This window comes from Nerophis ophidion, linkage group LG06 (assembly GCF_033978795.1).
Source record: "Nerophis ophidion isolate RoL-2023_Sa linkage group LG06, RoL_Noph_v1.0, whole genome shotgun sequence".
Classification (NCBI taxonomy): Eukaryota; Metazoa; Chordata; class Actinopteri; order Syngnathiformes; family Syngnathidae; genus Nerophis; species Nerophis ophidion.
In genome coordinates this window covers 33,488,169-33,504,070 of record NC_084616.1, presented here as the reverse complement: position 1 = coordinate 33,504,070, position 15,902 = coordinate 33,488,169, and the positions used below count along the sequence as shown (strand labels likewise).

General features: G+C 43.1%; 1 protein-coding gene across 1 annotated transcript in view; it reads left to right on the top strand.

The window, feature by feature from the left end:
- stat6 (signal transducer and activator of transcription 6, interleukin-4 induced) overlaps nucleotides 1–15,902 on the top strand; it is a 31,945-nt gene that overhangs the window by 15,010 nt on the left and 1,033 nt on the right. The window contains exons 13-20 of the mRNA XM_061903471.1: nucleotides 5,096–5,299; nucleotides 5,369–5,463; nucleotides 5,552–5,685; nucleotides 10,836–10,985; nucleotides 11,071–11,119; nucleotides 11,204–11,284; nucleotides 14,112–14,192; nucleotides 15,727–15,843. Of these exons, the coding sequence (XP_061759455.1) occupies nucleotides 5,096–5,299; nucleotides 5,369–5,463; nucleotides 5,552–5,685; nucleotides 10,836–10,985; nucleotides 11,071–11,119; nucleotides 11,204–11,284; nucleotides 14,112–14,192; nucleotides 15,727–15,843 (911 nt within the window). The remainder of the gene's footprint in view (nucleotides 1–5,095; nucleotides 5,300–5,368; nucleotides 5,464–5,551; nucleotides 5,686–10,835; nucleotides 10,986–11,070; nucleotides 11,120–11,203; nucleotides 11,285–14,111; nucleotides 14,193–15,726; nucleotides 15,844–15,902) is intronic.

The window sequence follows — 15,902 nt, the reverse complement described above, 5'->3', positions numbered from 1 at the left end:
GTGACTTGAATATTAACCAAGTATTAGTGATATTATTATTATTATTATTATTATTATAAACGCTAACACAGACAAAATATTTGGAGCGGCGTTGTGATTACTTCCGGGTGTGCCTATGTTTACATTGAGTGGTCTGCTGCTTCCTTCCCTGTTCCCTTCAAGATTATTTATCCATCCATCCATTTCCTACCGCTTGTGCCGTTCGGGCTCGCGGGAGCCTATCTCAGCTGCATTCAGGCGGAAGGTGGTGTATACCCTGGACAAGTCGCCACCTCATCACAGGGCCAACGCGGATAGATAGACTACATTCACACTCACATTCACACACTAGGGCCAATTTAGTGTTGCCAATGAACCTATCCCCAGGTGCATGTCTTTGGCGGTGGGAGGAAGTCGGAGCACCCGGAGGGAACTCACGCACATGCAAACTCCACACAGAAAGATCCTTGGATTGAACCCAGGACTACTCAGGACCTTTGTATTGTGAAGCATATGCACTAACCCCTGTCACACCGTGCTTCCCCCTTCAAGATTGTTGTAGATCATGAATTATGCCTCTCACCTGAAAAATGGATGACTGAGAATTTAATCCGACAAGTTGGGACACTTTGACATCCATTTTGGACATGGATCTTGCGAGGACAACACGAGAGGCGCTTGTTCCCCCGCGCCCTCACCTCCCCCCACCAACTATGCTTTAAATGATCAAAATATGTAAATATTAAATGTTATTATAAATGTGTCCATTACTACAAACCCCGTTTCCATATGAGTTGGGAAATTGTGTTAGATGTAAATATAAACAGAATACAATGATTTGCAAATCATTTTCAACTCATATTCAGTTGAATATGCTACAAAGACAACATATTTGTTGTTCAAACTGATAAACTTTTTTTTTTTGCAAATAGAATCTGATGCCAGCAACACGTGACAAAGAAGTTGGGAAAGGTGGCAATAAATACTGATAAAGTTGAGGAATGCAAATCAAACACTTATTTGGAACATTCCACAGGTGTGCAGGCTAATTGGTAACAGGTGGGTGCCATGATTGGGTATAAAAACAGCTTCCCAAAAAATGCTCAGTCTTTCACAAGAAAGGATGGCGCAAGGTACACCCTTTTGTCCACAACTGCGTGAGCAAATAGTCAAACAGTTTAAGAACAACATTTCTCAAAGTGCAATTGCAAGAAGTTTAGGTATTTCAACATTTACGGTCCATAATATCATCAAAAGGTTCAGAGAATCTGGATAAATCACTCCACGTAAGCTGCAAGGCCAGAAACCAACATTGAATGACCGTGACCTTCGATCCCTCAGATGGCAGTGTATCAAAAACCGACATCAATCTCTAAACGATATCACCACATGGGCTCAGGAACACGTCAGAAAACATACGTCACTAAATACAGTTTGTCGCTACATCTGTAAGTGCAAGTTAAAGCTTTACTATGCAAAGCGAAAGCCATTTATCAACAACATCCAGAAACGCCGCCGGCTTCTCTGGGCCCAAGATCATCTAGGATGGACTGATGCAAAGTGGAAAAGTGTTCTGTGGTCTGACGAGTCCACATCTCCAATTGTTTTTGGAAATATTTGACATTGTGTCATCCGGACCAAAGGGGAAGCGAACCATCCAGACTGTTATCGACGAAAAGTTCAAAAGCCAGCATCTGTGATGGTATGGGGGTGCATTAGTGCCTAAGGCATGGGTAACTTACACATCCGCGAAGGCACCATTAATGCTGAAAGGTACATACAGGTTTTGGAACAACATATGCTGCCTTCTAAGCGCCGTCTTTTTTATCGACGCTCCTGCTTATTTCAGCAAGACAATACCAAGCCACATTCAGCATATGTTACAACAGCGTGGCTTCGTTAAAAAATAGTGCGCATACTTTCCTGTCCCACCTGCAGACCAGACCTGTCTCCCATGGAAAATGTGTAGTGCTTTATGAAGCGTAAAATACAACAACGGAGACCCCGGACTGTTGAACCCTATCTCTAAGGGAGAGACCCGCCACACGGCGGAGGAAACTTATTTCGGCCGCTTGTACCAGTGATCTTGTCCTTTCGGTCATGACCCAAAGCTCATGACCATAGGTGAGGATGGGAACGTAGATCGACCGGTAAATTGAGGGCTTTGCCTTCCGGCTCAGCTCCTTCTTCACCACAACGGATCGATACAGCGTCCGCATTACTGAAGACGCCGCACCAAACCCCCTGTCGATCTCACGATCCACTCTTCCCTCACTCGTGAACAAGACTCTTAGGTACTTGAACTCCTCCACTTGGGGCAGGGTCCCGGAGATGGCATTCCACCCTTTTCCGGGCAAGAACCATGGACTCGGACTTGGAGGTGCTGATTGGCAGCCGAGTGTAAAGCGACCGGAATGAGAGTCTTTGTAGTGCATTCAACTGAATATGGGTTGAAAAGGATTTGCAAATCATTGTATTCCATTTATATTTACATCTAACACAATTTCACAACTCATATGGAAACGGGGTTTGTACATCAAATATAGACTTACATCATGTATATAAAACCCTAATGGAGGTGTTTGGATATTTTTTCCGGGGCTCTATAGGCAGAATTGAACAGCACCCATAGGCTCCACTGTAAGCGGACTTTTGAACAAATATATTTAATATTTAGAATACATAAAACAAAAAATCCGTCCGTCATATCTTTTATAATGATTGTGAACGATAGACAAAATTAAAAAAAAAAGTGCAGTTCCCTTTTAAGTATAGGCCTTGTTCACACTGCAGGTCAATTCAGATTTTTCTTGCCCATATGCGACCTGTATTGGATTTTTTCATGTCCGTGTGAACAGTGCAACATCAATACGTCATATCCGAATACCGGCCAGACAAAAAAAAATCATAATTGGACATTCAACCCTACTGTGATATGTTGATGGGTGGAAATGAAATTAGAAAAAATTATATTGACCTCACTCACACACATGCACACACCATCAAACACAAGGGGGCTGATCTACTGAGATCCAAAGACTGTGCTCGTACAATTGATAACTGATGCAGACCGCCCTATTTAAATGAGGTTTTTGCCTGCAGTATGTGACTTTCACCATATAGACCGTAACTTACCGCACATTTTGTTATGATGCTCATTGCCTGTGGCGTTTCGCTATGTTTTGAAACAAGCAGGAGACGTGGACCTCTTTGTATGGGCATTATAGAAGCAGTCCTGCAGTGCGCTCTACAACAAAACACACTTTTTTAGCATGCTAAATGTGCGCTCATAGAAGATGCTGACACTAACAACAAGCTTGCATTAGAATGTTTCATCCAAAAGAAAATGTTTATTGCAAGATATTTTTTCATATCTATGAAAAAACTAATTCCATTAAGAAAAGCGCCAGCAGATGCAGCAAAACACATGTATTTCATTTGTTTAAATAAGACCCTTCAAATGGGCCTTTTATACAAATCCCACTTTTCTTACGCGATAGCACTTGTTTTTGTGTATTTGGGATTTACAGAAGTCCCCAAAATTTTAAACACAACAATGAATGCATGACGGTCGTATTTACAAAACAATTTTACGTCTTTTTAAACTTCCTCCAAACGAGCCGTTTGAAATTTGCCCACTTTGTGACGTTTTTCTCACTGGTGACGTCAGCGTTTATCTTCATAAATGGTAAAGTTTTACCCAAAGTGCTTTGTGCAGTCGGATGTAGTCAATAAGTTCCTTCTTTTTTCTATTCTCTTGTTGTGGGGCAGTCTGTCTTGTACATGCACATGCATTTTCTATTTTATATTTCTATTCCCATTTCTAATTTTTTTTTGGCAGTCCGTCGTTCTGGACGATGACGCCCGACGCAACGTTTTTTTCCGGAGGCATGGGATCTCATATGGCTAAACGAGACCAAACATAGAGGCACAAAGTTTCAACAAATTAAATAGCAAACTCCTGTCCTCAATTTTTGTTGTTGGTATCGGTGGCAATAGCGGCGTTGGCAAAGAGCTTCTTTTTGTTGGGTGAAGCTCGTTTCGAAGGCATCTATGCCACGAGCACAGATGTCATGCCAAATAATTCTGTCAGCCGCAAGAGATTCCAGGTTGACTTCTGGGATGGACGGATGCCATTTCTGACACAAAGTAGCATACAGTTCCAACTTTTATCTGTCAATAGACTTGATATGGAAGCGCTAAAAATTACATCATAGCTGATGGAGAGAAAATGCAGTTGAAGTGGAGGTACGTAAATAAGACCACTCAAAAAACGGTGCATACTGAAGAGACAATGAGAAAGGGGCTCGAAGATGGTCTGTTAAATAAAATCTATGCAAAATGACCAAAGAACCACCATTACATGCAATGTAGACCACAAGAATGTGTTTTGCATGTAGAAAAAACCCCATAATATTACTACCCCTTTAAGTCATTCAACATCTTTAAAGTTATGTTGATGAATAGACAATATGTCTAATAATTTTATTTTTGACAAGCAAATGAAACGTAGGATGGAGATAAAGCGTGATCTTCTCCTTTCTCACAGTTATTTCTGTGGAATTGCCAGTTTGGACCTCCTTTCTCGACGTACTAAATATGAACTGAAAACAGCCGTTGAACCGTTTCAGTCTTGATAAATCACTATGCGTGTGCTAAATTATAAATTCATTTTATCCCCCCACTATTGTCGGCGTTCTGATAATCATTATCAATTCTGCTAATTATCCATTCTGCATATTCATTAAGACAGACACGATAAATGGATTGGACTTCTTATTAATATCACTTAAGAGACGCAATCTTAATTTAGTAGATCTGCTTTGCGTTTTCTATCAAGTTTGCATGTGTTTTATTACAAGCAAACCTTTAGTAGATCAGGCCCAAAATGAGCTACTAACACTCTATCAATACACTGCTTACTAGATACCCATCCTAGACTGCTCAGTCCACATACTTTACATTTGCACAGATTGCCCGCACCACTTTTATGTTGTTATCCCTTTTAGCAATTAAGTCAATTACATATTATTTAAACACGATCAATACATTTTGTCCACAACAAAATGTTCATCTAACTTATCGTAACAAGTGATGTATGTGTTGGTGTCACCAGGACAGAGTGCCGTTTGTGGTGCCAGAGCGTGTCCCCTGGAAAGTCATGTGTAACACTCTCAACAGTAAGTTCACCTCTGAGGTCCAGACAAGTCATAACCTTCACCACTACAATCAGCACTTCTTGGCCCAGAAAATATTTGATAAGCCAGACTTTAACGATGACTTCAGCAACATGATGGTTTCCTGGCCTCAGTTCAATAAGGTAGACAGACACACCGATGTACACACCTCTTTGCTCACCCCTTTAGTATGACTTTGTTTTATCTGATAGGAAGTGCTCCCCGGACGACAGTTTACTTTCTGGCAGTGGTTTGAGGGAGTGATGGAGTTAACCAAAAAACATCTGAGAACATATTGGAGTGACGGGTATAAACACATCTTTTTGTTGCAGTAAATATTACCAACCTGTGACAATTTCTTCATGAACAAATTTTGCCTTGTTTTGCTCCCAAAGGCTCATATTTGGTTTCATTGGCAAGCAGCATCTACACCTGATTCTCAAATCCAGGCCCAACGGAACATTTTTGCTTCGCTTTAGCGACTCTGAGATTGGAGGCATCACCATTGCTTACGTTTCTGCAGCTGAGAGTGAGTACAGGGTATGACGCTTGTATAGTACAACTATGTAAAAGAGCCAATATATTAGTAAATAATTTGATTTTTTTTCTGATTGTCACTGTCAGAAAAATATTAATTGAACACTGTGCTAATAGGTTGGGTTGTGGTTTAAAACTGTATTGTTTGTAATATTTCAATTAGCAAAATAAAGTACCCAAAACAGCAGATTCTATGCACTGTATATACAAACCCCGTTTCCATATGAATTGGGAAATTGTGTTGGATGTAAATATAAACGGAATACAATTATTTGCAAATCCTTTTTAACCCATATTCAGTTGAATTCACTGCAAAGACAAAATATTTGATGTTCAAAATCATCAACTTTATTTTTTTTTGCAAATAATAATTAACTTAGAATTTCATGGCTGCAACATGTGCCAAAGTAGTTGGGAAAGGGCATGTTCACCACTGTGTTACATCACCTTTTCTTTTAACAACACTCCAAAAACGTTTGGGAACTGAGGAAACTAAATGTTGAAGCTTTGAAAGTGGAATTCTTTCCCATTCTTGTGTTATATAGAGCTTTAGTCGTTCGTTCAACAGTCCAGGTTCTCCGCTGTCGTATTTTACGCTTCATAATGCGCCACACATTTTCGATGGGAGACAGGTCTGGACTGCAGGCGGGCCAGGAAAGTATCTGCACTCTTTTACTACGAAACCATGCTGTTGTAACACGTGGCTTGGCATTGTCTTGCTGAAATAAGCAAGGGCTTCCATGATAACGTTGCTTGGATGACAGCATATGTTGCTCCAAAACCTGTATCGACCGTTCAGCATTAATGGTGCCTTCACAGATGTGTAAGTTACTCATGCCTTGGGCACTAATACACCCCCATACCATCACAGATGCTGGCTTTTGAACTTTGCGCCTATAACAATTCCAGATGGTTATTTTCCTCTTTGTTCCGGAGGACACCACGTCCACAGTTTCCAAATATATTTTGAAATGTGGACTCGTCAGACCACAGAACACTTTTCCACTTTGCATCAGTCCATCTTAGATGAACTCGGGCCCAGCGAAGCCAGCGGCGTTCCTTGATGTTGTTGATAAATGGGTATTGCTTTGCATAGCAAAGTTTTAACTTGCACTTACGGATGTAACAACCAACTGTAGTTACTGACAGTGGTTTTATGAAGTGTTCATGAGCCTATGTGGTAATATCCTTCACACACTGATCTCGGTCTTTGATGCTGTACCCCCTGAGAGATCAAAGGTCCGTAATATCATCGCTTACGTGCAGTGATTTCTCCAGATTCTCTGAACCTTTTGATGATTTTACGGACCGTAGATGGTAAAATCCCTAAATTCCTTGCAATAGCTCGTTGAGAAATGTTGTTCTAAAACTGTTCGACAATTTGTTTACAAATTTGTGACCCTCGACCCATCCTTGTTTGTGAATTACTTAGCATTTCATGGAAGCTCCTTTTATACCCAATCATGGCACCCAGCTGTTCCCAATTAGCGTCCACACCTGTGGGATGTTCCAAATAAGTGTTTGATGAGCATTTCTTAACGTTATCAGTATTTATTGCCACCTTTCCCAACTTCTTTGTCACGTGTTCCATCCATACATCCATCCTCTTCCGCTTATCCGAGGTCGGGTCGCGGGGGCAGCAGCCTAAGTAGGGAAGCCCAGACTTCCCTCTCCCCAGCCACTTCGTCTAGCTCTTCCCGGGGGATCCCGAGGCGTTCCCAGGCCAGCCGGGAGACATAGTCTTCCCAACGTGTCCTGAATCTTCCCCTGTGGCCTCCTACCGGCTAGACGTGCCCTAAACACCTCCCTAGGGAGGCGTTTGGGTGGCATCCTGACCAGATGCCCGAACCACCTCATGTGGCTTCTCTCAATGTGGAGGAGCAGCGGCTTTACTTTAAGCTCCTCCTGGATGACAGAGCTTCTCATGACCATAGGTGAGGATGGGAACGTAGATCGACCGGTAAATTGAGAGCTTTGCCTTCCGGCTGAGCTCCTTCTTCACCACAACGGATCGATACAGCGTCCGCATTACTGAAGACGCCGCACCAATTCGCGTGTCAATCTCACGATCCACTCTTCCCCCACTCGTGAACAAGATTCCTAGGTGCTTGAACTCCTCCACTTGGGGCAGGGTTTCCTCCCCAACCCGGAGATGGCACTCCACCCTTTTCCGGGAGAGAACCATGGACTCGGACATAGAGGTGCTGATTCTCATTCCAGTCGCTTCACACTCAGCTGCGAAACGATCCAGTGAGAGCTGAAAATCCCGGCCAGATGAAACTATCAGGACCACATCATCTGCAAAAAGCAGAGACCTTATCCCGCGGTCACCAAACCGGAACCCCTCAACGCCTTGACTGCGCCTAGAAAGTCTGTCCATAAAAGTTATGAACAGAATCGGTGACAAAGGGGAGCCTTGGCGGAGTCCAAACCTCACTGGAAACGTGTCCTAATTACTGCCGGCAATGCGGACCAAGCTCTGACACTGATCGTACAGGGAGCGGACCTCCACAATAAGACAGTCCGAAACCCCATACTCTCTAAGCACTCCCCACAGGTCTTTCCTAGTCAAATGCTTTCTCCAAGTCCACAAAGCACATGTAGACTGGTTGGGCAAACTCCCATGCACCATCAAGAACCCTGCCGAGAGTATAGAGCTGGTCCACAGTTCCACGACCAGGAAGAAAACCCCACTGTTCCTCCTGAATCCGAGGTTCGCCTATCCGGCGTAGCCTCCTCTCCAGTACACCTGAATAAACCTTACCGGGAAGGCTGAGGAGTGTGATCCCACGATAGTGGGAACACACCCTCCGGTCGCCCTCTTTAAAGAGAGGGACCACCACCCCGGTCTGCCAATCCAGAGGTACAGCCCCCGATGTCGACGCGATGCTGCAGAGTCTTGTCAACCAAAACAGCCCCACAGCATCCAGAGCCTTAAGGAACTCCGGGCAGATCTCATCCACCCCTGTGGCCTTGCCACCAAGGAGCTTTTTAACTACCTCAGCAACCTCAGCCCCAGAAATAAGAGAGCCCACCACAGATTCCCCAGGCACTGCTTCCTCATAGGAAGACGTGTTTGTGGGAGTGAGGACGTTTTGAAGTATTCCCTCCACCTATCCACATCATCCGCAGTTGAGGTCAGCAAAACACCATCCGCACCATACACGGTGTTGACAATGTACTGCTTCCCCTTCCTGAGGCGGCGGATGATGGTCCAGAATCGCTTCGAAGCCGTCCGGAAGTCGTTTTCCATGGCTTCCCCGAACTCCTCCCATGTACGAGTTTTTGCCTCCGCGACCGCTGAAGCTGCACACAGCTTGGCCTGTCGGTACCTGTCCACTGCCTCTGGAGTCTTATGAGCCAAAAGAACCTGATAGGTCTCCTTCTTCAGCTTGACGGCATCCCTCACCGCTGGTGTCCACCAACGGGTTCTAGGATTACCGCCCCGACAGGCACCAACTACCTTGTGGCCACAGCTCCAATCAGCCGCCTTAACAATAGAGGTGCGGAACATGATCCACTCGGACTCAATGTCCAGCACCTCCCTCGTGACATGTTCAAAGTTCTTCCGGAGGTGGGAATTGAAACTTTCTCTGACAGGAGACTCTGCCAGACGTTCCCAGCAAACACTCACAATGCGTTTGGGCCTGCCAGGTTTGTCCGGCATCCTCCCCCACCATCGCAGCCAACTCACCACCAGGTGTTGATCGATAGAAAGCTCCGCCCCTCTCTTCACCCGAGTGTCCAAAACATGAGGCCGCAAATCTGATGACACAACTACAAAGTCGATTATGGAACTACGGCCTATGGTGTTCTGGTGCCAAGTGCACATATGGACACCCGTATGTTTGAACATAGTGTTTGTTATGGACAAACTGTGACGAGCACAAAAGTCCAATAACAAAACACCACTCTGGTTCAGATCCGGGCGGACATTCTTCCCCATCACACCTCTCCAGGTTTCACTGTCGTTGCCAACATGAGCGTTGAAGGCCCCCAGCAGAACAAGCGAATCACCCGAGGGAGCACTCTCCAGTACTCCCTCGAGTGTACCCAAAAAGGGTGGGTACTCTGAACTGTTGTTTGGTGCGTAAGCACAAACAACAGTCAGGACCCGTCCCCCCACCCGAAGGCGGAGGGGGGCTACCCTTTCGTCCACTGGGTTGAACTCCAACGTGCTGGCTTTGAGCCGGGGGGAAACGAGATTTGCCACCACAGCCCGACGCCTCTCACTGCCGGCAACGCCACAGTGGAAGAGAGTCCAGCCCCTTTCGAGAGAAGTGGTTCTAGAGCCCTTGTTGTCTGCGAAGTAAGTCCAACTACATCCAGCCGGAATTTCTCTACTTCGCGCACTAGCTCAGGCTCCCCCAGTGAGGTGACGTTCCACGTCCCAAGAGCTAGCTTCTGTAGCCGAGGATCGGACCGCCAGGTGCCCTGCCTTCGGCTGCTGCCCAGCTCACATTGCACCCGACCTCTATGGCCCCTGCTATGGGTGGTGAGCCCATTGGAGGGGGGACCCACGTTACCTCTTCGGGCTCTGCCCCATGGGAATAGGCCCGGCCACCAGGCACTCGCCATCGAGCCCCGCCTCCGGGCAGGGCTCCAGAGGGGGACCCCGGTGACCCGCGTCCGGGCGAGGGAAATCTGGGTCCTTGATTGGTCTTCTTCATAGAAGTCTTTGAGCTGCTCTTTGTCTGATCCCTCACCTAGGACCTGTTTGCCTCGGGAGACCCTAACAGGGGGCTTAAAGCCCCCGGACAACATAGCTCCTAGGATCATTGGGACATGCAAACTCCTCTACCACGATAAGGTGGCAGCTCAGAGAGGAGTCACATGTTGCTGGCATCAAATTCTAAAGCTAATGATTATTTGCAAAAAAAAAAATGTTTATCAGTTTGAACATCAAATATGTTGTCTTTGTTGCATATTCAGCTGAAAATGGGTTGAAAATGATTTGCAAATCCTGGTTACATCTAACCCAATTTCCCAACTCATATGGAAACGGGGTTTGTAAATATATTGTACTGTAATATATTTTATTTTCCTTGTTATGATTGTCACTGCAAAAAACAGTAACAGTTTTGCATTCACTGGATTCTGATTCCCCAAATCACCAAAAACTTTGATGCATGGTTCTTCCAGATGGTAGACAGATCATTCAAAACATCCAGCCCTTCACCAAGAAGGATCTTGAAATCCGTAGCCTCGGTGACAGCATCCGAGACATTAATGACATAACGTTTCTCTACCCTGACTTTCCTAAACATGATGTTTTCAAAAAGTACTACTCAGGTAACGCCTCTATGTTCGGACAAAGCTTATTTCCAATCCTGTGGAAATTTAGACTAATCATCATGTTTTTTTGTTTTTTTGGAAGAGCCTCAAACTTTAACCAGTGCGGGCTACATCCCTTTCTCACTCCGCATGTAAGAAATACTTTGCATCTCAGTCTGCATAATAAATGTCATCTAGACTTTTGATATTATAACTGTATGTGTGTCTTTTTGCAGGGAGGCTGGCTCAGAGGCACCTAATGGTGCCAATATGGCACAACACACCGAAAGTCACCACAATGCGGCCGGGTATCCACTGTAGGTCCCAGTATTTATACATATCTAATGAAAAAAAAACTACTGCCAATGTCTGTACTTGTTAAATCAAATGGCATGCACATTTTAGAGTATAACAAGAAATTATTGTTATTAGGTCAGAAATACAGACATGCACAAAATCACCACATGCTCTAAAGTCACTGGTCTGCCTCTCCCAGGAACCAATTACATATACCAAATTTTAGTTGTTGTATTGTAGTTGGCCTCTTATTTGTTCCACCAAAACCTACACTGAGTTTTTGCTGGCTGGTTAACACTATATGTGTTTGCAGGGTAGCTGCAGCGAGCTTAACCAATATGACGCATCATGCTGAAAGATATCATAAGGCTGTTTGATATCCTCTGTAGGTCTTGGTCACTCATTCTCACTTTATGTCCATACTAAATACACCATGGCCCTGATATACCAAAGGTTTGAAAGTATTAAAACATATGCAGACTTAATGGTCGTCTTAATGTAGTGGCTCTCAAACTTTTTTTTTTTCACCAAATACCCACTCAGAAAAAACGTGGCTCTTCAAATACCACACTAATGACATTTTAAGTAAATGATAAATGGGTTGTACTTGTATAGCGCTTTTCTAACTTCAAGGTACTCAAAGCGCTTTGACACTACTTCCACATTTACCCATTCACACACACATTCACACACTGATGGAGGGAACCAGCACCCATCAGGAGCAAGGGTGAAGTGTCTTGCTCAGGACACAACGGACGTGACGAGGTTGGTACTAGGTGGGGATTGAACCAGGGACCCTCGGGTCGCGCACGGTCACTCTTCCACTGCGCCACGCCGTCTCATAATTAAAAACAAGGCAAATGTTTTATTTAACAAGTATAATTAATATTTTGGCCAATACAGTTTGAAATGTGACATTGTTTAAATATAGAAAAAAACCCCACTGTGCTTCAATCAAGTGAGTATTTGACATACCACTAGATGAAGCCCGCGTACCACTAGTACACGTACCACACTTTAAGAACACTGCCTTAATGTATATGTAAAATATATGCTGATGATCAGAAAGCCCACAATGCTTGGAGTAGGAGTAGGAGAAAATTATCATTTTGTGCATGCAATGTGATTTATCAAGCCTGAAAGTGTTAGCGGCTTCTGTTTTTGTGTCTAGCATGTTTGGATTGTACGTGCAAACTTGGCTATAAGCATTGTGGAGAGAAAAAGGCAATCAGTGTGTGTCAACATATGCCAGACATGGTAAACACAGGGTTTCCCTAGATTGCCAATATGTTAAGGGGCGCGATCAATATGACAACATCAGATAATTTCTAAAATCGGCGCTGAAACATATATTTTCTGTGAAAAGATACAAAAAAGTTATACATACATTTAAAAACAAATCTGTGTTATTAGGAATTATAATTAACATATATGTTTTCTTATTTGATATAATTTTGTTCTATTTTTTAATTGTTGCTGCTTACTGTAAAATGTTACACAGGCTGCACTTTGTTAAGAATTTTCAACTTTATATAGATTTCTCCATTTCATTTAGTGAATTTTTCTCTGTTAAAAAGACTAGCAACAAGTCTATGAATGTTCTCATTCATCCAGGTCATTGTAATCTCAGGGCATTCAATCGATCACAAATGGAGTGTTTGGTTTGTGTAGTACTTCATCAGTTAATGCCAATAGACTTAGATTGGTCAGATCTTGTCTTAGACTTATATTGGTCAGATCTAGTCTAGCAGCTGGTGCCAAAGCCCCAATTATTTATACTATAGATCTGACCAATCTAAGTCTGCGAGCATGAACCGATGATGGCTACTGGATGATAGGCGAAACGTTTTCTAAGACAAACTAAGCAGTCCAGTTGGGATCAATTGAATGCCCCGAGAAGACTAGCAGCAACATCTTTTCTGGGGTTATTGGAGACTACTCATGTTTGGATAATCTTAACTTCCGCTGCTCAATGTTAGGGACAAATAGCCAGAATTGCTGCCAGCCTGACGCCACACGTGCATCGCATAAAACAATTTGCCGCTAAACTGATCAGACGTTTCCTCAAAAATATTGGGAAAAAAAACCCAACAACTATAAAGCCTTGTCCAGCTGTTTACTGATTTATACTATTCATGTTTAAATAACTTTTACTGCAAATGAATATCAGCTCCAAATATCAGTTAAGGCCTCCTTGAATTCTAATAATTGGTATCAGTATCGGTCCTGCAAGAACCATATCAGTCGATCTCTAACAATTGTATACTATTTTCCCCATCAGCCATGTTGTAGTGCTTCCCTTTGGAGTCTATTGACAAAGATAAGTTAGAACTATTTGCTACTTTACTGTACATTAGAAATTATAACAGCAGCGGAATCATGTGCATGTACGAGCCAGTCTGCTCCATATCCATAGCAAGAGGATAGAGAAAATGAAGGCGCTTATTGACTACAGTGTCAGACTACAATGGTGGACTCGCCCGAGCAAAGCTCTTGGAGTAAAACTTTACCATTTATGAAGATATCCGTTGGCATCACAACTGGGAAAAACATCACAAATTGGACAAATTCCAAACTGCTCGTTTGAAGGAAGTATGAAGGACGGAAATATAGTTTTTTTTTTTTTTTAACATATTTCTGCCATACTACAATGGTTAGATTAAAATTTTTGGGGACTTATGCAGATCTCAAATACCCCAAAACAGGTACCGATGGGTAAGAAAAGTTGATTTTGCACAATAGGTCCCATTCAAAATACAAGTAATTATGTTCTCATTTATCATATAATATCACATATCTGAACCAATTGAAGATGAATGGCTAACACATCCTGTGTTTGTGTTGCAGGGAGACTGGCCCAGTTGTGCCTCTTGTTGCCAATATGGCTCCTATGGCTGAAAGCCCCCACAACTCTGTTGGGTTTGTAATGTAGGTTGCACTTTCTACATATTCTTTACATTTCACTTTGGGGATGAGGTATTTATTATTTTACACTATCCATCCATCCATTTTCTAATGCTTGTCTCTCCCGGGGTCGCGGGGGGCTGAAGCCTATCCCGGCTGCACTCGGGCGGGAGGCAGAGTACACCTTGGGAAAGTCTCCACCGCATCGCAGGCCCGCGACAGAGAGCTATGGCAGCTAGATTGACGTAACATTGGCAGCAGAGAGCTAGTAGTTATATTCACACTGTGCACAATTATTAGAGACATTCTGACCATACAATTCTTTTTCCAAGTAAACCTCAATGTAAGGGTGATATAATGATGGATTTTTTAAAATCACTTAGAGAGTGCAGCTTAAGCAGATCAACACATATATGCACATAAATACTCTATGCACATGCATCAATAGATATATGCATACAAACTGTATATGTATGTAATATTGAGGTACATACAGACATTCAGTTGATGCATTAAACTGTATATACGTAGGGGTATACGTACATACAAATACTTACATACTGTGTCAACATACTGCAGCTGTACTGTAGGTACAGTCGTGGTCAAAAGTTTATATAAACTTGTAAAGAACATAATGTCATGGCTGTCTTGAGTTTCCAATAATTTCTACAACTCTTAGTTTTTGTGATATAGTAATAGGAGCACATACTTGTTGGTCACAAAAAACATTCAGGAAGTTTGGTTCTTTTATTAATTTATTATGGGTCTACTGAAAATGTGACCAAATCTGCTGGGTCAGTATTATACATACAGCAATGTTAATATTTGGTTACATGTCCTTCGTGAAATGCAACCTTACCCGAGCAAAAACTAAGCATATTTATCCGGGAGAATCTTGATACTAATTTCATTGACCCACACACACACAAAGATGTTGTAGACGTCCATGCTTTTCAAAATGTTCATCTGTTTTGTCAAGTAGAATGACGTCTGGAGCACAAAAGTCCGATATGTCTGGGAACATGTCCGACGTACAAATCTTGAGATCGCTCGACAAATGTTTTTTTGACAACGTATAGGGATGGATTCCATTGAATAGTTTGATTTTTTTGCTTGTATCTGCTTTTAGTGGTAAGATCTAGGCCCCTTGCGTACTCTGTTACCTGCACAGTAGCCATGTTGGTTTGGTGGCCCACCAATTCGTTTATTTACGTTCAAAAGTCACGTGACCGAATACAACCTATTCTGCATATTTCAGGGACACAATCCTCTTTTGCAGCTCAGCACGTGTTTTAGTGCACATCAATTTTTAGTAGATCCGGCCCTTTGTCTGATCATGATTATTATGCAAGACAATGCACGGATAGCCATTATTGTCGTTTTAAAGCCTCAAGATGAGGAAAAAATGTCATGCCCCCTTCTTCACCTAAAACTTGAATTCAAATTTAAAGGCTTGAAGGGGAGTTTAAGAAGAATGTTTCCTCACTGTCTCTATTCACGCATGCACTTTTGTCTTCTCTGACTGTAATTAAATTATGTCTACTGCCCTTTCTCCCAGGCATCAGTTCCAGCAATTCAGCCCTACAGAGTCGCTCGCAACGGACCAGATGGAGACCACGGAGTCTCCTGCTGTAGAATTCAGTTCGAACTCCCCCTCTGTCTTCAATGCTGACGTGTAGGTGTGATTGCTTCACTTCCTTTCCCCGTTGTTCTTTTGCTTTTCTTCAAGTTTGT